This window comes from Arachis hypogaea, chromosome 3 (assembly GCF_003086295.3).
Source record: "Arachis hypogaea cultivar Tifrunner chromosome 3, arahy.Tifrunner.gnm2.J5K5, whole genome shotgun sequence".
NCBI lineage: Eukaryota > Viridiplantae > Streptophyta > Magnoliopsida > Fabales > Fabaceae > Arachis > Arachis hypogaea.
The window spans coordinates 15,311,462-15,334,845 of record NC_092038.1 but is presented as its reverse complement, the minus strand read 5'-3'; the positions used below and the strand labels follow the sequence as shown (position 1 = coordinate 15,334,845).

Here is a 23,384-nt window from a genome sequence, read left to right as displayed (position 1 = left end):
TTCTATGTATCCATATGGTGATACACTTGTAATTACATATGGACCTCTCCACCGGGATTTCAATTTCCCGGGGAATAATTTGAGCCTTGAATTAAATAGCAGAACTTTCTGCCCTGGCTCAAAGACTCTGGATGACAATTTCTTATCATGCCATCTTTTTGCTTTCTCCTTGTAAATTTTTGCATTCTCGAAAGCATTGAGTCTAAATTCCTCTAGCTCATTTAACTGGAGCAATCGTCTTTCTCCAGCTAACTTGGCATCAAGGTTCAGGAATCTGGTAGCCCAGTAGGCCTTGTGTTCCAGTTCCACTGGCAAGTGACATGCCTTTCCATACACAAGCTGGTATGGAGAGGTCCCTATGGGGGTCTTGAATGCTGTTCTGTATGCCCACAGAGCATCATCCAAGCTTCTTGCCCAATCCTTTCTACGGTTAATTACAGTCCGTTCCAGGATTCTTTTAAGTTCTCTATTTGAGACTTCAGCTTGCCCATTAGTTTGTGGGTGATATGGAGTAGCTACCCTGTGGCTAACTCCATAACGTACCAGAGCAGAGTAAAGCTGTTTATTGCAGAAATGAGTGCCCCCATCACTGATTAATACTCTAGGGATACCAAATCTGCTGAAGATATGTTTCTGGAGGAATTTTAACACTGTTTTAGTGTCATTAGTGGGTGTTGCAATAGCCTCCACCCATTTGGATACATAATCCACTGCCACCAGAATATAAGTGTTTGAGTATGATGGTGGGAAAGGTCCCATGAAGTCAATGCCCCATACATCAAACAACTCAATCTCCAATATCCCTTGTTGAGGCATGGCATAACTGTGGGGTAGGTTGCCTGATCTTTGGCAACTGTCACAATTAAGCACAAATGCTCGGGAATCTTTATAGAGAGTGGGCCAGTAGAAGCCACTTTGGAGGACTCTTGTGGCTGTTCGCTCACTTCCAAAATGTCCTCCATACTGTGATCCATGGCAGTGCCATAAAATCTTTTGCGCTTCTTCCTTAGGCACACATCTACGAATTACTCCGTCTGCACATCTCTTGAAGAGATATGGTTCATCCCAAAGATAGTACTTTGCATCTGTGATTAATTTCTTTGATTGTACCCTACTGTACTCTTTGGGTATGAATCTCACTGCCTTGTAGTTTGCAATGTCTGCAAACCATGGCACTTCCTGGATGGCAAACAGTTGCTCATCCGGAAAGGTTTCAGAGATCTCAGTGAGAGGGAGGGACGCCCCTTCCACTGGTTCTATTCGGGACAGGTGATCTGCTACTTGATTCTCTGTCCCTTTTCTGTCTCTTATTTCTATATCAAACTCTTGCAGAAGCAATACCCATCTTATGAGTCTGGGTTTTGAATCCTGCTTTGTGAGTAGATATTTAAGAGCAGCATGATCAGTGTACACAATCACTTTTGATCCTACTAAATAGGATCTGAATTTATCAATGGCATAAACCACTGCAAGTAGCTCTTTTTCTGTGGTTGTGTAATTCTTCTGTGCATCATTTAGAACACGGCTGGCATAATAAATGACGTGCAGAAGTTTGTCATGCCTTTGTCCCAACACTGCACCAATGGCATGGTCACTGGCATCACACATCAATTCAAATGGTAATGTCCAGTCTGGTGCAGAGATGATTGGTGCTGTAACCAATTTAGCTTTCAGAGTCTCAAATGCCTGCAGACACTCTTTATCAAAGATAAATGGCGTGTCAGCAGCTAGCAGGTTGCTCAGAGGTTTGGCGATTTTTGAAAAATCCTTTATAAATCTCCTATAGAATCCTGCATGCCCCAGAAAGCTTCTGATTGCCTTAACATTAGCAGGTGGTGGTAATTTTTCAATTACTTCTACCTTAGCTTGATCCACCTCTATTCCCTTGTTCGAAATTTTGTGCCCAAGGACAATTCCTTCAGTCACCATAAGGTGACATTTTTCCCAGTTTAAAACCAGGTTAGTCTCTTGGCATCTTTTCAAAACAAGTGCTAAATGGTTAAGGCAGGAGCTGAATGAGTCTCCAAATACTGAAAAGTCATCCATGAAGACTTCCAGGAATTTTTCCACCATATCAAAGAAAATTGAGAGCATGCACCTCTGAAAGGTTGCAGGTGCATTGCACAGGCCAAATGGCATCCTTCTGTATGCAAATACTCCAGATGGGCATGTGAATGCCGTTTTCTCCTGATCCTGGGGATCTACTGCAATTTGATTATAACCTGAATATCCATCCAGGAAGCAGTAGTATTCATGACCTGCTAGTCTTTTGATGAGCGGATAATTTGTACGCTTTTTGGCATTGTTTTTAGTATGTTTTTAGTATGATCTAGTTAGTTTTTAGTATATTTTTATTAGTTTTTAGTTAAAATTCACTTTTCTGGACTTTACTATGAGTTTGTGTGTTTTTCTGTGATTTCAGGTATTTTCTGGCTGAAATTGAGGGACCTGAGCAAAAATCTGATTCAGAGACTGAAAAGGACTGCAGATGCTGATGGATTCTGACCTCCCTGCACTCGAAGTGGATTTTCTGGAGCTACAGAAGCCCAATTGGCGCGCTCTTAACGGCGTTGGAAAGTAGACATCCTGGGCTTTCCAGCAATATATGATAGTCCATACTTTGCCCAAGATTTGATGGCCCAAACTGGCGTACAAAGTCACCCTCAGAAATCCTAGCGTTAAACGCCGGAACTGGCACCAAAATGGGAGTTAAACGCCCAAACTGGCACTAAAGCTGGCGTTTAACTCCAAGAGGAGTCTCTACACGAAAATGCTTCATTGCTCAGCCCAAGCACACACCAAGTGGGCCCGGAAGTGGATTTTTATGTCATTTACTCATCTCTGTACACCCTAGGCTACTAGTTTTCTATAAGTAGGACCTTTTACTATTGTATTCATATCGGGGTAGCTATCTTTGTTCTTATGCTATCTTAGATCATTGGGAGGCTGGCCATTCGGTCATGCCTAGACCCTGTACTTATGTATTTTTAACGGTGGAGTTTCTACACACCATAGATTAAGGTGTGGAGCTCTGCTGTACCTCGAGTATTAATGCAATTACTATTGTTCTTCTATTCAATTCCGCTTGTTCTTGTTCTAAGATATCACTTGTTCTTCAACTTGATGAATGTGATGATCCGTGACACTCATCATCATTCTCACCTATGAACGTGTGACTGACAACCACCTCCGTTCTACCTTCGATTGGGTGAATATCTCTTGGATTCCTGATACACGATGCATGGTTGATCGCCTGACAACCGAGTGCTCGCCTGACAAACGAGCCAGCCATTCCGTGAGATCAGAGTCTTCGTGGTATAGGCTAGAACTGATGGCGGCATTCAAGAGAATCCGGAAGGTCTAACCTTGTCTGTGGTATTCTGAGTAGGATTCAATGATTGAATGACTGTGACGTGCTTCAAACTCCTGAGGGCGGGGCGTTAGTGACAGACGCAAAAGAATCACTGGATTCTATTCCGGCCTGATCGAGAACCGACAGATGGATAGCCGTGCCGTGACAGGGTGCGTTGAACATTTCCACTGAGAGGATGGGAGGTAGCCACTGACAACGGTGAAACCCTTGCTTAAGCTTGCCATGGAAAGGAAGAAGAAGGATTGGATGAAGACAGTAGGAAAGCAGAGAGACGGAAGGGAAGGCATCTTCATACGCTTATCTGAAGTTCCTACCAATGAATTACATAAGTATCTCTATCTTTATCTTTATGTTTATTTCGTTTATCACCATACCCATTTGAGTTTGCCTGACTAAGATTTACAAGGTGACCATAGCTTGCTTCATACCAACAATCTCTGTGGGATCGACCCTTACTCGCGTAAGGTTTATTACTTGGACGACCCAGTACACTTGCTGGTTAGTTGTGCGAAGTTGTGTTTATGCCATGGTAGTGAGCACCAAGTCTTTGGGGCCATTACTAGGGATTATTAGAGTTTTGAAAAGTATTGATCACAATTTCGCATACCAAGTTTTTGGCGCCGTTGCCGGGGATTGTTCGAGTTTTCGGCAAGCTTTTGGTCCGGTAACATCAGTGCCAAATATCTGATCCGGCAACAGTACCAAGTTTTTGGCGCCGTTGCCGGGGATTGTTGAGTTTGAACAACTGACGGTTCATCTTGTTGCTTAGATTAGGTATTTTTTTTTCGAAATTCTTGAAGATGAATTCTAGAGTTTCATGATGATTTGTTGAAATCTGGCTGGCTGTGAAGCCATGTCTAATTTCATTGGACCGAGATTTCAACTTATCATCACAATAGCTTGTTGATTTCTATCAATCTTGCTATTGGAGCAGTGATCTGCTAAGGCTTGGCTGGCCATTGGCCATGTCTAGTGTTTTGGACCGAAGCTTTCTTTGAAAGCTTGGCTGGCTGTGAAGCCATGTCTAATTCCTGGACCGGAGTCTTAGACTAGCATTGCACTGATTCCTGGAATTCTCATTAAGAACTTTGATACCTTTTTCCACTTAATTTTCGAAAAAGCACAAAAATATTTACAAAATCATAAAATCCAAAAATATTTCTTGTTTGAGTCTAGTGTTTCATTTTAAGTTTGGTGTCAATTGCATGCATTCATTCATGTGTCATAAGGATCTTCAAGTAATTCTTGATGATTTCTTATTCTGATCTTTGAATTCTCTTGACTTGAGTGTTTATGTGTCTCATATGCATTCTCATTAGTGTCAGTGGTATGCAAACTGCTAAGTTTGGTGTCTTGCATGCATTGTTATTTGATTCTTGTTGCATTTCGATTTTCCCTTATTATTAAAAATCCAAAAATATTTTTAATTTGTGTCTTTTCAAGTCAATAATACAGAGAATTGAAGATTCAGAACATACAGCAGAGGAATTACACAGAAAAAAGCTGGGCGTTCAAAATGCCCAGTGAAGAAGGACAGACTGGCGTTTAAACGCCAGCCAGGGTACCTGGTTGGGCGTTTAACGCCCAAAAGGGTAGCATTTTGGGCGTTAAACGCCAGAATGTGCACCATTCTGGGCGTTTAACGCCAGGATGGCACAAGAGGGAAGATTATGTTTTCAATGCAATTTTTTTTTCAAGTTTTCAAAGTTTTTCAAAATCAAATCTTTTTCAAATCATATCTTTTCAATCATATGTTTTCAAAATTGATTTCTTTCTACTTTCAAAGATACTTGCTATCAATTAATGATTTGATTCAACATTTCAAGTATGTTGCCTTTTCTGTTGAGAAAGGTTTAATGTTTGAATCATATCTTTTCTTGTTAGCCAAGTTTTTAATTTTCAAAATCAAATCTTTTTAAAAATGTTTTTCAAATCATATCTTCTCAATCACATCTTTTTAAAACTAATCATATCTTCTTAACCACATCTTTTTCAAAATAGTTTTCAATCAAATCTTTTTGATTTCTAATTTCAAAATCTTTTTCAAAAATCACTTGATTTTTTTTTGTCACTTTCATTCTCGAAAATCAATTAGTGTTTTTCAAAAATGTTTTTCAAAATCTTTTACTTAATTTTCGAAAATTACTTCCCTTCTTCTCACATCCTTCTATTTATGGACTAACACTATCCCTTAATGCAAAATTCGAACTCCATCTTCTTTGATAAGTTCGAATTTTCTATTGCTGTCTTCTACTTTTCTTCTCCTCTGACACCTAAAGGAATCTCTATACTGTGACATAGAGGATTTCACATTTTCTTGTTCCCTTCTCCTTCTTATGAGCAGGAGCAAAGACAAAAGCATTCTTGTTGAGGCTGACCCTGAACCTGAAAGGACCTTGAAGAGAAAGCTAAGAGAAGCCAAAGCACAACTCTCTGTAGAGGACCTAACAGAAATCTTCAAAGAAGAAGAACCTATGGCAGCCGAAAACAACAACAATGCCAACAATGCAAGGAAGGTGCTGGGTGACTTTACTGCACCTACTCCCGACTTTTATGGGAGAAGCATCTCTATCCCTGCCATTGGAGCAAACAACTTTGAGCTTAAGCCTCAATTAGTTTCTCTAATGCAACAGAATTGCAAGTTCCATGGACTTCCATTGGAAGATCCTCATCAGTTTTTGGCTGAGTTCTTGCAAATCTGTGACACTGTTAAGACTAATGGGGTTGACCCTGAGGTCTACAGACTTATGCTATTCCCTTTTTCTGTAAGAGACAGAGCTAGAACATGGTCGGACTCACAACCTAAAGAAAGCCTGGACTCTTGGGAAAAGCTAGTCAATGCCTTCTTGGCAAAGTTCTTTCCACCTCAAAAATTGAGTAAGCTTAGAGTGGAAGTCCAAACCTTCAGACAGAAGGAAGGAGAATCCCTCTATGAAGCTTGGGAAAGATACAAACAATTAATCAGAAAGTGTCCTTCTGATATGCTTTCTGAATGGAGCATCATAGGTATTTTCTATGATGGTCTCTCTGAACTATCCAAAATGTCTTTGGATAGCTCTGCTGGAGGCTCTCTTCATCTGAAGAAGACGCCTACTGAAGCTCAAGAGCTCATTGAAATGGTTGCAAATAACCAATTCATGTACACTTCTGAAAGAAATCCTGTGAACAATGGGACTAGTCAGAAGAAAGGAATTCTTGAGATTGACACTCTGAATGCCATATTGGCTCAGAACAAAATATTGACCCAACAAGTCAATAGGATTTCTCAAAGTCTGTCTGGAATGCAAAATGCACCAAGCAGTACTAAGGAGGCTTCATCTGAGGAAGAAGCCTATGATCCTGAGAACCCTTCAATGGAAGAGGTGAATTACATGGGAGAACCCTATGGAAACACCTATAATCCTTCATGGAGAAATCATCCAAATTTCTCATGGAAGGATCAACAGAGACCTCAACAAGGTTTCAACAATAATAATAGTGGAAGAAACAGGTTTAGCAATAGCAAGCCTTTTCCATCATCTTCTCAGCAACAGACAGAGAGTTCTAAGCAGAATACTTCTGACTTAGCAACCATGGTCTCTGATCTAATCAAAACCACTCAAAGTTTCATGACTGAAACAAGGTCCTCCATTAGAAATTTGGAGGGACAAGTGGGTCAGCTGAGCAAGAAAATTACTGAACTCCCTCCTAGTACTCTCCCAAGCAATACAGAAGAAAATCCAAAAGGAGAGTGCAAAGCCATCAACATGGCTGAATTTTGGGAGGAAGGAGAGGCAGTGAACGCCACTGAGGAAGACTTCAATGGACGTCCACTGACCTCCAATGAGTTCCCCAATGAGGAACCATGGGAATCTGAGGCTCAAAATGAGACCATAGAGATTCCCTTGGACTTACTTCTGCCATTCATGAGCTCTGATGAGTATTCTTCCTCTGAAGAGGATGAGTATGTCACTAAAGAGCAAGTTGCTAAATACCTTAGAGCAATCATGAAGTTGAATGACAAGTTATTTGGAAATGAGACTTGGGAGGATGAACCCCCTTTGCTCACCAAAGAACTGGATGACTTGTCTAGGCAGAAACTGCCTCAAAAGAGGCAGGATCCTGGGAAGTTTTCAATACTTTGTACCATAGGCACCATGACCTTCAAGAAGGCCTTGTGTGACTTAGGGTCAAGTATAAACCTCATGCCTCTCTCTGTAATGGAGAAATTAGGGATCTCTGAGGTGCAAGCTGCAAAAATCTCACTAGAGATGGCAGACAATTCAAGAAAACAAGCCCATGGACTTGTAGAGGATGTTCTGGTTAAAGTTGAAGATCATTACATCCCTACTGATTTCATAGTCCTAGAGACTGGGAAGTGCATGGATGAATCCATCATCCTTGGCAGACCCTTCCTAGCCACAGTAAAGGCTATGATTGATGTTGATAGAGGAGAGTTGATCATTCAAGTGAATGAGGAATCCTTGGTGTTTAAGGCTCAAGGATATCCCTCTGTCATCATGGAGAGGAAGCATGAAGAGCTTCTCTCAAAACAGAGCCAAACAGAGCCCCCACAGTCAAACTCTAAGTTTGGTGTTGGGAGGCCACAACCAAACACTAAGTTTGGTGTTGAACCCCCACATTCAAACTCTAAGTTTGGTGTTGGGAGGTTCCAACATAGCTCTGAGCATTTCTGAGGCTCCATGAGAGTCCTCTGTCAAGCTAATGACATTAAAGAAGCGCTTGTTGGGAGGCAACCCAATGTTTTATAATTAACTATTTTCTTTTGTTATTTTATTTCTTTTGTAGGTCGATGATCATGAGAAGTCACAAAATCAATGGAAAAAGCAAAAACAGAATGAAAAACAGGAAGAAAAACAGCACACCCTGGAGGACGCACCTACTGGCGTTTAAACGCCAGTAAGGTTAGCAGATGGGCGTTTAACGCCCAGTCTGGCACCATTCTGGGCGTTTAACGCCAGAAAGGGGCACCAGACTGGCGTTAAACGCCAGAAAAGGGCAAGGAGCTGGCGTTAAACGCCAGAAATGGGCACCAGCCCGGCGTTTAACGCCAGAATTGGCACAAAACGAGATTTTGCTTGCCATTTGGTGCAGGGATGACTTTTCCTTGACACCTCAGGATCTGTGGACCCCACAGGATCCCCACCTACCCCACCACTCTCTCTCTTCTTCACCCTTTCACCAATCACCTCAACACCTCTTCCCCGAAAGCCCTTCACCTATCAAATCCCATCTTTCTCTTCACCACTCACATCCATCCTTCATAAAAATCCCACCTACCTCACCATTCAAATTCAAACCACTTTCCCACCCAAACCCACCCTCACTTGACCGAGCCTTACCCTTCCCCCTCTCCTATATAAACCCATCTTCATTCCTTCATTTTCACACGACCTAAACACCACTTCTTCCCCTTCTTGGCCGAAAACAAAAGCCATTCTCCTCCCCTTCATTTCTTCTTCTTCTACTCTCTTCTTTCTTAATTTGCTCGAGGACGAGCAAACCTTTTAAGTTTGGTGTGGTAAAAGCATTGCTTTTTGTTTTTCCATAACCATTTATGGCATCCAAGGCCAGAGAAACCTCTAGAAAGAGGAAAGGGAAGGCAAAAGCTTCCACCTCCGAGTCATGGGAGATGGAGAGATTCATCTCAAGGGTGCATCAAGACCACTTCTATGAAGTTGTGGCCTTGAAGAAGGTGATCCCCGAGGTCCCTTTTTCACTCAAAAAGAGTGAATATCCGGAGATCCGACATGAGATCCGAAGAAAAGGTTGGGAAGTCCTTACCAACCCCATTCAACAAGTCGGAATCTTGATGGTTCAAGAGTTCTATGCCAATGCATGGATCACCAAGAACCATGATCAAAGTGTGAACCCGGATCCAAAGAATTATCTTACTATGGTTCGGGGGAAATACTTGGATTTTAGTCCGGAAAGTGTAAGGTTGGCATTCAATTTGCCCATGATGCAAGGAGATGAACACCCTTACACTAGAAGGGTCAACTTTGATCAAAGGTTGGACCAAGTCCTCACAGTTATTTGTGAAGAGGGCACCCAATGGAAGAGAGATTCAAGAGGGAAGCCAGTTCAATTGAGAAGGCATGACCTCAAGCCCGTGGCTAGAGGATGGTTGGAGTTTATCCAACGCTCAATCATCCCCACTAGCAACCGGTCCGAAGTTACCATAGACTGGGCTATCATGATTCATAGCATCATGATTGGAGAAGGAATAGAAGTTCATGAGGTTATAGCTCAAGAACTCTATAAGGTGGCGGACAAGTCCTCTACCTTGGCAAGGTTAGCTTTCCCTCATCTCATTTGTCACCTCTGTTATTCAGTTGGAGTTGACATAGAGGGAGACATCCCTATTGATGAGGACAAGCCCATCACTAAGAAGAGGATGGAGCACACAAGAGACCCCACTCATCATGAGATCCCTGAGATACCTCAAGGGATGCACTTTCCTCCACAAAACTATTGGGAGCAACTAAACACCTCCCTAGGAGAATTGAGTTCCAACATGGGACAACTAAGGATGGAGCACCAAGAACATTCCATCCTCCTCCATGAAATTAGAGAAGATCAAAGAATCATGAGAGAGGAGCAACAAAGACAAGGAAGAGACATTGAGGAGCTCAAGCACTCCATAGGATCTTCAAGAGGAAGAAAGAGCCGCCATCACTAAGGTGGACCCGTTCCTTAATTTCCTTGTTCTTTATTCTTCTGTTTTTCGAAAATTAATGCTTATGTTTATCTATGTTTGTGTCTTGTGATCATTAGTGTCTTAGTGTCTATGCCTAAAAGTTATGAATGTCCTATGAATCCATCACCTTTCTTGAATAAAAGAAAAAAAATGTGCTTAATTGAAAAAGATAAGAATTGCATGAATTTTGAATTTTATAACAGTTTAATTATTTTGATGTGGTGGCATTACTTTTGTCTTCTGAATGTATGCTTAAACAGTGCATATGTCTTTTGAATTTGTGGTTCATGAATGTTGGCTCTTGAAAGAATGATGAAAAAGGAGACATGTTACTGAGGATCTGAAAAATCATTAAAATGATTCTTGAAGCAAGAAAAAGCAAGAAAAAAAAAAGAGAAAAAAATTCGAAAAAAAAGAGAGAGAAAAGAAAAAAAATAAAGTTGTGATCCAAGGCAATAAGAGTGTGCTTAAGAACCCTGGACACCTCTAATTGGGGACTTTAGCAAAGCTGAGTCACAATCTGAAAATGTTCACCCAATTATGTGTTTGTGGCATGTATGTATCCGGTGGTAATACTGGAAGACAGAGTGCTTTGGGCCACGGCCAAGACTCAATAAGTAGCTATGTTCAAGAATCATCATACTTAACTAGGAGAATCAATAACACTATCTGGATTCTGAGTTCCTAAAGAAGCCAATCATTCTGAATTTCAAAGAATAGAGTGAGATGCCAAAACTATTCAGAGGCAAAAAGCTAAAAGCCCCGCTCATCTAATTAATACTGATCTTCATAGATGTTTTTGGAATTCATTGCATATTCTCTTCTTTTTATCTTATTTTATTTTCAGTTGCTTGAGGACAAGCAACAATTTAAGTTTGGTGTTGTGATGAGCGGATAATTTGTACGCTTTTTGGCATTGTTTTTAGTATGTTTTTAGTATGATCTAGTTAGTTTTTAGTATATTTTTATTAGTTTTTAGTTAAAATTCACTTTTCTGGACTTTACTATGAGTTTGTGTGTTTTTCTATGATTTCAGGTATTTTCTGGCTGAAATTGAGGGACCTGAGCAAAAATCTGATTCAGAGACTGAAAAGGACTGCAGATGCTGATGGATTCTGACCTCCCTGCACGCGAAGTGGATTTTCTGGAGCTACAGAAGCCCAATTGGCGCGCTCTCACCGGCGTTGGAAAGTAGACATCCTGGGCTTTCCCGCAATATATGATAGTCTATACTTTGCCCAAGATTTGATGGCCCAAACCGGCGTACAAAGTCACCCTCAGAAATTCCAGCGTTAAACGCCGGAACTGGCACCAAAATGGGAGTTAAACGCCCAAACTGGCACTAAAGCTGGCGTTTAACTCCAAGAGGAGTCTCTACACGAAAATGCTTCATTGCTCAGCCCAAGCACACACCAAGTGGGCCCGGAAGTGGATTTTTATGTCATTTACTCATCTCTGTACACCCTAGGCTACTAGTTTTCTATAAGTAGGACCTTTTACTATTGTATTCATATCGGGGTAGCTATCTTTGTTCTTATGCTATCTTAGATCATTGGGAGGCTGGCCATTCGGCCATGCCTAGACCCTGTACTTATGTATTTTCAACGGTGGAGTTTCTACACACCTTAGATTAAGGTGTGGAGCTTTGCTGTACCTCGAGTATTAATGCAATTACTATTGTTCTTCTATTCAATTCCGCTTGTTCTTGTTCTAAGATATCACTTGTTCTTCAACTTGATGAATGTGATGATCCGTGACACTCATCATCATTCTCACCTATGAACGTGTGACTGACAACCACCTCTGTTCTACCTTCGATTGGGTGAATATCTCTTGGATTCCTGATACACGATGCATGGTTGATCACCTGACAACCGAGTGCTCGCCTGACAAACGAGCCAGCCATTCTGTGAGATCAGAGTCTTCGTGGTATAGGCTAGAACTGATGGCGACATTCAAGAGAATCCGGAAGGTCTAACCTTGTCTGTGGTATTTTGAGTAGGATTCAATGATTGAATGACTGTGACGTGCTTCAAACTCCTGAGGGCGGGGCGTTAGTGACAGACGCAAAAGAATCACTGGATTCTATTCCGGCCTTATCGAGAACCGACAGATGGATAGCCGTGCCGTGACAGGGTGCGTTGAACATTTCCACTGAGAGGATGGGAGGTAGCCACTGACAACGGTGAAACCCTTGCTTAAGCTTGCCATGGAAAGAAAGAAGAAGGATTGGATGAAGACAGTAGGAAAGCAGAGAGACGGAAGGGAAGGCATCTTCATACGCTTATCTGAAGTTCCTACCAATGAATTACATAAGTATCTCTATCTTTATCTTTATGTTTATTTCGTTTATCACCATACCCATTTGAGTTTGCCTGACTAAGATTTACAAGGTGACCATAGCTTGCTTCATACCAACAATCTCTGTGGGATCGACCCTTACTCGCGTAAGGTTTATTACTTGGACGACCCAGTACACTTGCTGGTTAGTTGTGCGAAGTTGTGTTTATGCCATGGTAGTGAGCACCAAGTCTTTGGGGCCATTACTAGGGATTATTAGAGTTTTGAAAAGTATTGATCACAATTTCGCATACCATCTTTCTAACATCTGGTCTATGAATGGTAAAGGAAAATGATCCTTTCTGGTGGCTGTATTGAGCCTTCTATAATCAATGCACATACGCCACCCTGTAACTGTTCTTGTAGGAACCAGTTCATTTTTTTCATTATGAACCACTGTCATGCCTCCTTTCTTAGGGACAACTTGGACAGGGCTCACCCAGGGGCTGTCAGAAATAGGATAAATAATCCCAGCCTCTAGTAATTTAGTGACCTCTTTCTGCACCACTTCTTTCATAGCTGGATTCAGCCGTCTTTGTGGTTGAACCACTGGCTTGGCGTCATCCTCCAGTAAGATCTTGTGCATGCATCTGGCTGGGCTAATGCCCTTAAGATCACTGATGGACCACCCAAGAGCTGTCTTGTGTGTTCTGAGCACTTGAATTAATGCTTCCTCTTCCTGTGGCTCTAAGGTAGAGCTTATAATTACAGGAAAGGTATCACCTTCTCCCAGAAATGCATATTTCAGGGATGGTGGTAATGGTTTGAGTTCGGGTTTTGGAGGTTTCTCCTCTTCTTGAGGGATTTTCAGAGGTTCTATTATCTTCTCTGATTCCTCCAAATCAGGCTGAACATCTTTAAAGATGTCCTCTAGCTCTGATTCGAGACTCTCAGCCATATTGACCTCTCTTACCAGAGAGTCAATAATATCAACACTCATGCAGTCATTTGGGGTGTCTGGATGTTGCATGGCTTTGACAACATTCAACTTGAACTCCTCCTCATTGACTCTCAAGGTTACTTCCCCTTTTTGAACGTCAATGAGGGTTCGGCCAGTTGCTAGGAAAGGTCTTCCTAGAATGAGAGTTGCACTCTTGTGCTCCTCCATTTCTAGCACCACAAAGTCAGTGGGAAAGGCGAATGGCCCAACCTTGACAATCATGTCTTCAATCACTCCTGATGGGTATTTAATGGAGCCATCAGCAAGTTGAAGACATATCCTGGTTGGTTTGATTTCTTCAGTTAAACCAAGCTTTCTGATAGTAGATGCTGGTATTAGGTTGATACTTGCCCCAAGATCACATAAAGCTTACTTGGTACAAGTACCCTCTAATGTGCATGGTATCATAAAACTCCCAGGATCTTTAAGCTTCTCGGGTAAGCTTTTCAGAATGACTGCACTGCATTCTTCAGTGAGGTAAACTTTTTCAGTTTCCCTCCAATCCTTCTTATGACTTAAGATTTCTTTCATGAACTTAGCATAAGAGGGTATTTGCTCAAGTGCTTCTGCAAACGGAATCTTTATTTCAAGAGTCCTGAGATAGTCTGCAAAGCGGGCAAATTGCTTATCCTGTTCCGCTTGGCGGAGTTTTTGAGGATACGGCATTTTGGCTTTGTATTCCTCAACCTTAGTTGTTGCAGGTTTATTACCTACAGAAGTGGGTTGGGAAGCCTTTTTAGAAGGGTTGTTATCAGCACTTGTATGTGACTGATCACCCACTGGCATTTGAATGCCAGGGGTGGAAGCTGGAGTGGCGTTAGACGCCACTTCCTTATTTGTTACTGGCGTTTGAACGCCAGAACCATGTTCCCCTTGGGCGTTCAACGCCGGATTCATGCTTGTTTCTGGCGTTGAACGCCAGGAATGAGCATAGTCTGGGCGTTCAGCGCCAGCTTTATTCCTCTCTGGGCTCTGACTGTCCTCAGAGGGATTTTGAGTAACCAATTGTTCATTTCTTGGTTTCCTGCTGCTTTGAAGTGAGGTATTTAATGTTTTCCCACTTCTTAGTTGGACTGCTTGACATTCTTCCGTTATTTGTTTTGACAGTTGCTTTTCTGTCTGCTTTAATTGCACTTCCATATTCCTGTTAGCCATTCTTGTTTCCTGTAATATTTCCTTGAATTCGGCTAGCTGCTGCGTTAGAAAGTCTAACTGCTGATTGAGTTCATTAGCCTGATCCACAGGACTGGGTTCAGCAATTACTGTTTTAGCTTCTTCTTTCATGGAAGGTTCACTGCTTAGGTACAGATGCTGATTTCTGGCAACTGTATCAATGAGCTCTTGAGCTTCTTCAATTGTTTTTCTCATATGTATAGATCCACCAGCTGAGTGGTCTAGAGAAATCTGAGCTTTTTCTGTAAGCCCATAGTAGAAGATGTCTAATTGCACCCACTCTGAAAACATTTCAGAAGGGCATTTTCTTAGCATCTCTCTGTATCTCTCCCAGGTATCATAAAGGGATTCATTATCTCCTTGTTTGAAGCCTTGGATGCTTAGCCTTAGCTGTGTCATCCGTTTTGGAGGGAAATAGTGATTCAGGAATTTTTCTGACAGCTGTTTCCATGTTTTTATGCTGTTCTTAGGCTGGTTATTTAACCACCTCTTAGCTTGATCTTTTACAGCAAATGGAAACAGTAATAATCTGTAGACATCCTGATCCACTTCTTTATCATGTACTGTGTCAGCAAATTGTAAAAATTGTGCCAGAAACTCTGTAGGTTCTTCATGTGGAAGACCAGAATACTGACAGTTTTGCTGCACCATGATAATGAGCTGAGGATTCAACTCAAAGCTACTAACTCCAATGGAGGGTATACAGATACTACCCCCATATGAAGCAGCAGTGGGGTTAGCATATGACCCCAGAGTCCTCCTGGACTGATCATTCCCATTTAATTCCATAATGGAATAAAAGAGATGATATGTATGTTGCTATTATTTATTTTATAATAGTGGAATAACTAAAAATGGAATATATATAAAAAAATTTGAAAATATTTTGTGAAAATTTTTTTTTTCGAAAAATTTTGAAATTGAAATATGAAATTTATATAAAAAATTTCGAAAATGCAGTTTTAAAATTAGTTAGAAAAGATATATTTTTTTTTGAATTTTATGATGAAAGAGAAAAACACACAAAAGACACAAGACTTAAAATTTTTAGATCTAATGCTCCTTATTTTCGAAAATTTTTGGAGGAAAAACACCAAGGAACACCTAAACTTAAAAATTTTAAGATCAAGACACAAGAAAAACTCAAGAACACTTTGAAGATTCACAAGAACACCAAGAACAAAAGAAAGAACACCAAACTTAAAATTTTTAGAAAACTTTAATAAAATTTTCAAAAATTATAAAAAGATTAACAAGAAAACACCAAACTTAAAGTTTGACACAAGATTAAATCCAAGAAAAATTATCTTTTTGAAAAAGGTTCCAAAGGGGATAACCAATTATCAAGAACAATTTAAAAATCAAGGAAGAACCAAGAACACTAACACGAGATTTTTAGAGAAAATATAAAATATGCAATTAACACCAAACTTAGAATAAGACACTAAACTCACGAAAAATTAACAATTAATTAAGAAAAAAAATAATATTTTTGAAAAGAAATTCTTGAAAAGAAACTATCCTATCAAAATTTGATGACTCTATAACAACAAAGATAATTTATTCCTAATCTAAGAAATAAAATAAGCCTTCAATTGTTCAAACTCAACAATCCCCAGCAACGGCGCCAAAAACTTGGTGCACGAATTTGTGATTCGCACAACTAACCAGCAAGTGCACTGGGTCGTCCAAGTAATACCTTACGTGAGTAAGGGTCGATCCCACGGAGATTATTGGTTTGAAGCAATCAATGTTTATTTTATTAATCTTAGTCAGGAGGTTAATAAGGTTATTTAGATTTAATTGTAAGAAGTCAAAGTATTTAAAATTATTAGAAAAATAATAGAGAATACTAGTGTTACTTGTTGTGCAGTAATGGGGAATATGTTGGAGTTTTGGAGATGCCTTGTCCTTTGACTTCAACTCTTCCTTGAAATCCTTCAACACACGCAAGGCTCCTTCCATGGCAAGCTCTATGTAGGGTGTCACCGTTGTCAGTGGCTACTTCCCATCCTCTCAGTGAAAACGTTCCTATGCTCTGTCACAGCACGGCTAATCATCTGTCGGTTCTCAATCAGGTTGGAGTAGAATCCATTGATTCTTTTGCGTCTGTCACTAACGCCCAGCCTTCAGGAGTTTGAAGCTCGCCACAGTCATTCAATCCCAGAATCCTACTCGGAATACCACAGACAAGGTTTAGACTTTCCGGATTCTCATGAATGCTGCCATCAATCCGGCTTATACCACGAAGATTCTGATTAAGGAATCTAAGAGATGTTCATTCAATCTGATGTAGAACAGAGGTGATTGTCAGGCACACGTTCATGGATTGAGGAAGGTGATGAGTGTCACGGATCATCACCTTCTCCATAATTAAGCGCGAATAAACATCTTAGATAAGAACAAGCGTGTTTGAATGGAAAACAAAGGAATTGTATTAAATCATCGAGACGCTGCAGAGCTCCTCACCCCCAACAATGGAGTTTAGAGACTCATGCCGTCAAAAAGTATGTAATTCAGATCTGAAAATGTCATGAGGTACAAGATAAGTCTCTAAAAGTTGTTTAAATAGTAAACTAGTAGCCTAGGTTTACAGAAAATGAGTAAACTAAGATAACTGGTGCAGAAATCCACTTCTGGGGCCCACTTGGTGTGTGCTGGGGCTGGGACTAAAGCTATCCACGAGTTGAGGCTTTTCTTGGAGTTGAACTCCAAGTTATGACGTGTTTTGGGCGTTCAACTCCGGATCATGACGTGTTTCTGGCGTTTAACTCCAGACAGCAGCATGTACTTGGCGTTCAACGCCAAGTTACGTCGTCTTTCTAAGCGCAAAATATGGACTATTATATATTGCTGGAAAGCCCTGGATGTCTACTTTCCAACGCCGTTGAGAGCGCGCCAATTGGACTCCTGTAGCTCCAGAAAATCCATTTCGAGTGCAGGGAGGTCAGGATCCAACAGCATCAGCAGTCCTTTTTCAGCCTAACTCAGATTTTTGCTCAGCTCCCTCAATTTCAGCCAGAAAATACCTGAAATCACAAAAAAACACACAAACTCATAGTAGAGTCCAGAAATATGATTTTTGCCTAAAAACTAATATTATTCTACTAAAAACTAACTAAAACATGCTAAAATCTACATGAAATTACCCCCAAAAAGCGTATAAAATATCCGCTCATCAGTACGCACAATTGTAATATATACTCTTTACCACAACTTCGCACAACTAACCAGTAAGTGTACTGGGTCGTCCAAGTAATAAACCTTACACGAGTAAGGATCGATCCCACGGAGATTGTTGGTATGAAGCAAGCTATGGTCATCTTGTAAATCTCAGTCAGGCAGATTCAAATGGTTATGAATGATTTATGAATAAAGCATAAAATAAAGATAGAGATACTTATGTAATTCATTGGTGAGAATTTCAGATAAGCATATGGAGATGCTTTGTCCCTTCCGTCTCTCTGCTTTCCTACTGTCTTCATCCAATCCTTCTTACTTCTTTCCATGGAAAGCTGTATGTAGGGTTTCACCGTTGTCAGTGGCTACCTCCCATCCTCTCAGTTAAAATGTTCAACGCGCTCTATCACAGCACGGCTATTCAGCTGTCGATTCTCGATCATGTCGGAATAGAATCCAGTGATTCTTTTGCGTCTGTCACTAATACCCCACAATCGCAAGTTTGAAGCTCGTCACAGTCATTTAATCCTTGAATCCTACTCAGAATACCACAAAAAAGGTTTAGACCTTCCGGATTCTCTTGAATGCCGCCATCAATTCTAGCTTATACCACAAAGATTTCGATTAAGGGATCCAAGAGATATCCACTCAATCTAAGGTAGAACGGAGGTGGTTGTCAGGCACACGTTCATAGGTGAGAATGATGATGAGTGTCACGGATCATCACATTCATCAAGTTGAGGAACAAGTGATATCTTAGAACAAGAATAAGCCGAATTGAATAGAAGAACAATAGTAATTGTATTAATACTCGAGGTACAGCAGAGCTCCACACCTTAATCTATAGTGTGTAGAAACTCCACCATTGAAAATACATAAGAACAAGGTCTAGGCATGGCCGAGAGGCCAGCCCCCCAAAACGTGATCAAAAGATTCAAAGATCTAAAGATGAAAATACAATAGCAAAAGGTCCTACTTATAGAGAACTAGTAGCCTAGGGTTTACAAATATGAGTAAATGACATAAAACTCCACTTCCGGGCCCACTTGGTGTGTGCTTGGGCTGCGCATTGAAGCATTTTCGTGTAGAGACTTTTCTTGGAGTTAAACGCCAGCTTTTGTGCCAGTTTGGGCGTTTAACTCCCATTCTTGTGCCAGTTCTGGCATTTTACGCTAGAATTCTTGAGCTGACTTGGAACGCCTGTTTGGGCCATCAAATCTCGGGCAAAGTATAGACTATTATACATTGCTGGAAAGCCCAGGATGTCTACTTTCCAACGAAGTTGAGAGCGCGCCAATTGGGTTTCTGTAGCTCCAGAAAATCCACTTCGAGTGAAGGGAGGTCAGAATCCAACAGCATCTGCAGTCCTTTTTAGCCTCTGAATCAGATTTTTGCTCAGGTCCCTCAATTTCAGCCAGAAAATACCTGAAATCATAGAAAAGCACACAAACTCATAGTAAAGTCTAGAAAATTGAATTTTAACTAAAAAATAATAAAAATATAATAAAAACTAACTAAAACATGCTAAAAACATACTAAAAACAATGCCAAAAAGCATCTAAATTATCCGCTCATCAATCTGCCACATACCCCGCGAACAAAATGCCCGAGCTGACGCACTCTCGAAACTAGCCAGCACCAAACCAGGGGGTAACAATAGAAGCCTCATCCAGGAAATGTTACAGAACCCGTCAATTTCGGAAGAAGAAAAAGTCCTAGCCATAGTAAACCACGACCAAGGATGGATGACCCCCATAATCAACTACCTCAAAACAGGAACACTCCCGACAGAAGAAAAGGAGGCGAAAAGGCTAAAAAGGGAGGCACAGTACTACACCATCATAAACAACATACTGTACAAAAGAGGAATCTCAGTACCATTATTAAAATGCGTTTTCCCACATAAGGGAAATGTTAGAAGAAATACATGGCGGTATTTGTGGCAACCATCTCGGAGCACGGGCTCTTGTCAAAAAGGTACTCCGGGCAGGGTTCTATTGGCCAACATTATAGAAAGAAGCCACAGAATTTGTAAAGACATGTCCACCATGTCAGAAACATGCCAACTTTCACATCGCCCCGCCAGAAGAGCTCATCAGCGTGACTTCTCCTTGGCCGTTTGCAAAATGGGGACTCGATCTTCTCGGCCCCTTTCCCCAGGGATCAGGACAAGTTAAATTTCTCATAATAGGGGTAGACTACTTTACAAAGTGGATCGAGGCAGAACCCTTAGCTAACGCCACCGCCCAAAGAAGCCGAAAATTCCTATATAGAAACATTGTTACAAGGTTCGGAGTTCCATATTCAATAACCACAGACAATGGCATTCAATTCACAGATGCAGGCTTTAGAAAACTAGTAGCCGACCTCAATATAAAGCACCAGTACACCTCCGTCAAACATCCACAGGCTAATGGACAAGCCGAAGCCGCCAACAAAGTCATATTGGCCGGGTTAAAATGAAGATTACAAGATGCAAAGGGAGCCTGGGCAGAAGAGCTTCCATAGGTCCTATGGGCATATCGAACGACGCCACATTCCACCACAAAGGAATCCCCCTTCTGAATATCATACGGAATAGAGACAATGATTCCAGTAGAGATTGAGGAAAGATCACCTAGAGTATTTCATTACAATGAGAGAGCAAACTCCCAACTTCAGAGGGAAGAGCTCGACCTACTACCTGAAATCCAAGAAAGAGCTCGGATCAGGGAGGAAGCTCTAAAGCGCCGAATGGCTTCCAGATATAATCAAAGGGTAGTACCGAGAATTTTTACAGAGAACGATCTTATCCTAATCCGAAATGATATTGGAACAACTCGACCAGGAGAAGGAAAGCTGGCAGCAAACTGGAAAGGACCCTACCGAGTTATAGAAGTACTTGGGAAGGGCTACTACAGACTGTCCGAACTCGATGGACGAGAGCTTCCCAGATCATGGCACGCCTGCAACCTAAGAAGGTACTACAGTTAGAAAAGGTAAAGGATCTCACTATTGGATGCACTTTTTTTCCTAAAAAGGTTTTTTAATGAGGCACCAGGTTGAGACCTAGACACTATCCGACTTAAAAGGATGAAAAAATTCCCACATGTATATATTTTGCACTTTTCTTTGAATGAAATTTATTTAGATATTCTACAAGATTTCAAGATGCATTAATCTGAAGTATTCATCGTCCGATTATAAAGCAACATATCGGCAGAAAGTGAAAAACAATTTCACTGCACGATCACGATAAAGATAACCGTTCGATAAAGGTGAAAATGCGATTCACCCAAAAGACGATCTAAAGATGCCAACCACTTTCTACAAATCAACAAAGATGAACACAGAATAATGTAAGAAGTTATCGAAAGCAATCCAAAAAAGAGCCTGACGAGGTCTTACGGATAGCTAAAATAATAACTTAAAGACTGGCCGACGTTCAGAAGTTGGACCAAGTCAACCCAAGTTATAAGTAAACCCTGGAAAGAGGTCTGGCCAACCTTATTAAAGAGGATTACTTTAACTTAAGAAGAGATCGACCTAATGAAGTCGGTTTCCTACAAAACAAAGTTATGAAAGTAATCCCTGAAAGAGACCTGACAAAGGTCCAAGAATGAGGATTACAAAAATAACTTAAGAAGAGATCGACCTAACGAAGTCGGTTTCCTACAAAACAAAGTTATAAAAGTGATCCCTGAAAGAGACCTGACAAAGGTCCAAGAAAGAGGATTACAAAAATAACTTAAGAAGAGATCGACCTAACGAAGTCGGTTTCCTACAAAACAAAGTTATAAAGGTAATCCCTGAAAGAGACCTGACAAAGGTCCAAGAAAGAGGATTACAAAAATAACTTAAGAAGAGATCGACCTAACGAAGTCGGTTTCCTACAAAACAAAGTTATAAAAGTAATCCCTGAAAGAGACCTGACAAAGGTCCAAGAAAGAGGATTACAAAAATAACTTAGAAAGAGATCGACCTAACTAAGTCGGTTTCCTACAAAACGAAGTTATAAAAGTAATCCCTGAAAGAGTCCTGACAAAGGTCCAAGAAAGAGGATTACAAAAATAACTGGGAAAGAGATTGACCTAGCGAAGTCGGTCTCCTACCAAACAAAGTTATAAAAGTAATCCCTCAAAGAAACCTGATCAAGGTCCAAGAAAGGGGATTACAGAAATAAATTAGACGGGACCAATGCAAAAGAATCGGTTACGGAGCGCCAAAAATACGTACAAAGGCGAGAAAACCGAGAAACAAGTCGGACCCACATAGACACAAACTCAAAGGATCCAAGCCATAAACAAAAAAAAAAACCAATCCCAAGAAGTCGAGCCACAAGGTTCCAGCATTCTTAGAAAGAAGAAGAGAAAACAAAGTCAAAAACCTTGATATAATCTACAAAGATAAAAAAGCCTCGACGGCCATCAACACCTACCAAAGATAGCGAGCTACTCTTTGTTTTTCAAAATAAAAGTTGCTAAAACAAGCAACTAGAAACCGTCAGCAAAATAAACAAAGTTTCAAAAAGCCCACAAGCCGGGCCAACTACATAAATATCTTGAAAGAGACCAGCAAGCATCAGGAGCCTTCTTGGCAGCATCAGGACAAGGAGAAGGAGGGCGAGTCTGAATAGGCACAGCATCTATAGTTCCATCCTCCCGGTTCAGAACCTGGCAATCCGAATCAGGTGCAACCGGAGGAGCAGAAGAGGTCGACACTTTCGCAGAGGACACAGGGGGAGGATCAGCATCATCATCACCCTCGTCATCAGGGACAATCTTGCCATCCCTGACAACATTGTCCAGGCTGAAAAGGGCAAGATCGGCCTCAGAAGCAATGACCCAAACTTGCTCCTTCAAATTCTCGTAAGCAGCAGTCACGCTGCCAACAAGATGACCTTGGAGCTCAGAATAATCTTCCCGGACATTATCCAACTCCCCCCTCAGACGCATCACTTCCCGATAAGTCGTAACGTAACTCTCCTTATGCATCAGGGCTGTGTCCTCGGCCAACCTCAAAGAAGCTGCCAGTGAAAGGGAACTAGCCTTCTCATTCTCTAGATCCTTCTCCAACTTGGTCACCTTTAATTCAAGTTCCTCCTTCAGCCCCTTCATCCGGTCAAACTCCTGCTTTGCCTCCTCCATAAATGCTTTGGTTGCATGGAGAGGAAGATTCTGAGTAGTCCGGTATATAGCAGCCGCCATATACGCCATCTGTACGTGATTTCGGGCCATAAATTCCAAATGATGGATGATGGACACATCGTCCATGGAGAAGGTACCATAGGGACCGATTTGCTAATCCACAAATTCAATGGCATTAAAATCGGGAGCGATGAGGTCGAAAGGCTCAGCTGTTTTTTGTTTTTTATTGGGAGGAGCAATAGAAGGAGCAGCAGAAGTATGGTGAGGATCCACCAGACGAACTCGGGGAGTAGGGATCACCTTCTTCACCCCAGGGAAACTCGGCACAGATGGCTTCACGTGCACTTGGGAGGATCCTTCCCCAGCCGCCTTGGCCGAGATGTTTTTGGCCACAGTCGCCCTCTGCGCTCTTTTAAAAGCTTTCATGGATTCATTATTCTTCATCACCTCTGCAAATAAAACAAAAATTAAGCTACAAGTCGGAAAAGACAGTTACGAGTAATATAGAACAGATAAAAAAGGAAACACAAAATACCCAGCTCAGTTTGAAGA

The 23,384-nt window shown here is 41.2% G+C and overlaps 1 protein-coding gene and 1 non-coding gene across 2 annotated transcripts in view; both read right to left on the bottom strand.

Moving 5' to 3' along the window:
* LOC112789647 (uncharacterized) overlaps positions 1–23,384 on the bottom strand; it is a 175,123-nt gene that overhangs the window by 36,296 nt on the left and 115,443 nt on the right. The window contains exon 4 of the mRNA XM_025831623.2: positions 1,527–2,239. Coding sequence (XP_025687408.2) covers positions 1,527–2,239 — 713 coding nt within the window. The remainder of the gene's footprint in view (positions 1–1,526; positions 2,240–23,384) is intronic.
* LOC112793840 (small nucleolar RNA R71) lies at positions 6,253–6,360 on the bottom strand. The gene has a single exon (XR_003198532.1). It is a non-coding gene; the product is annotated as a small nucleolar RNA R71 (small nucleolar RNA).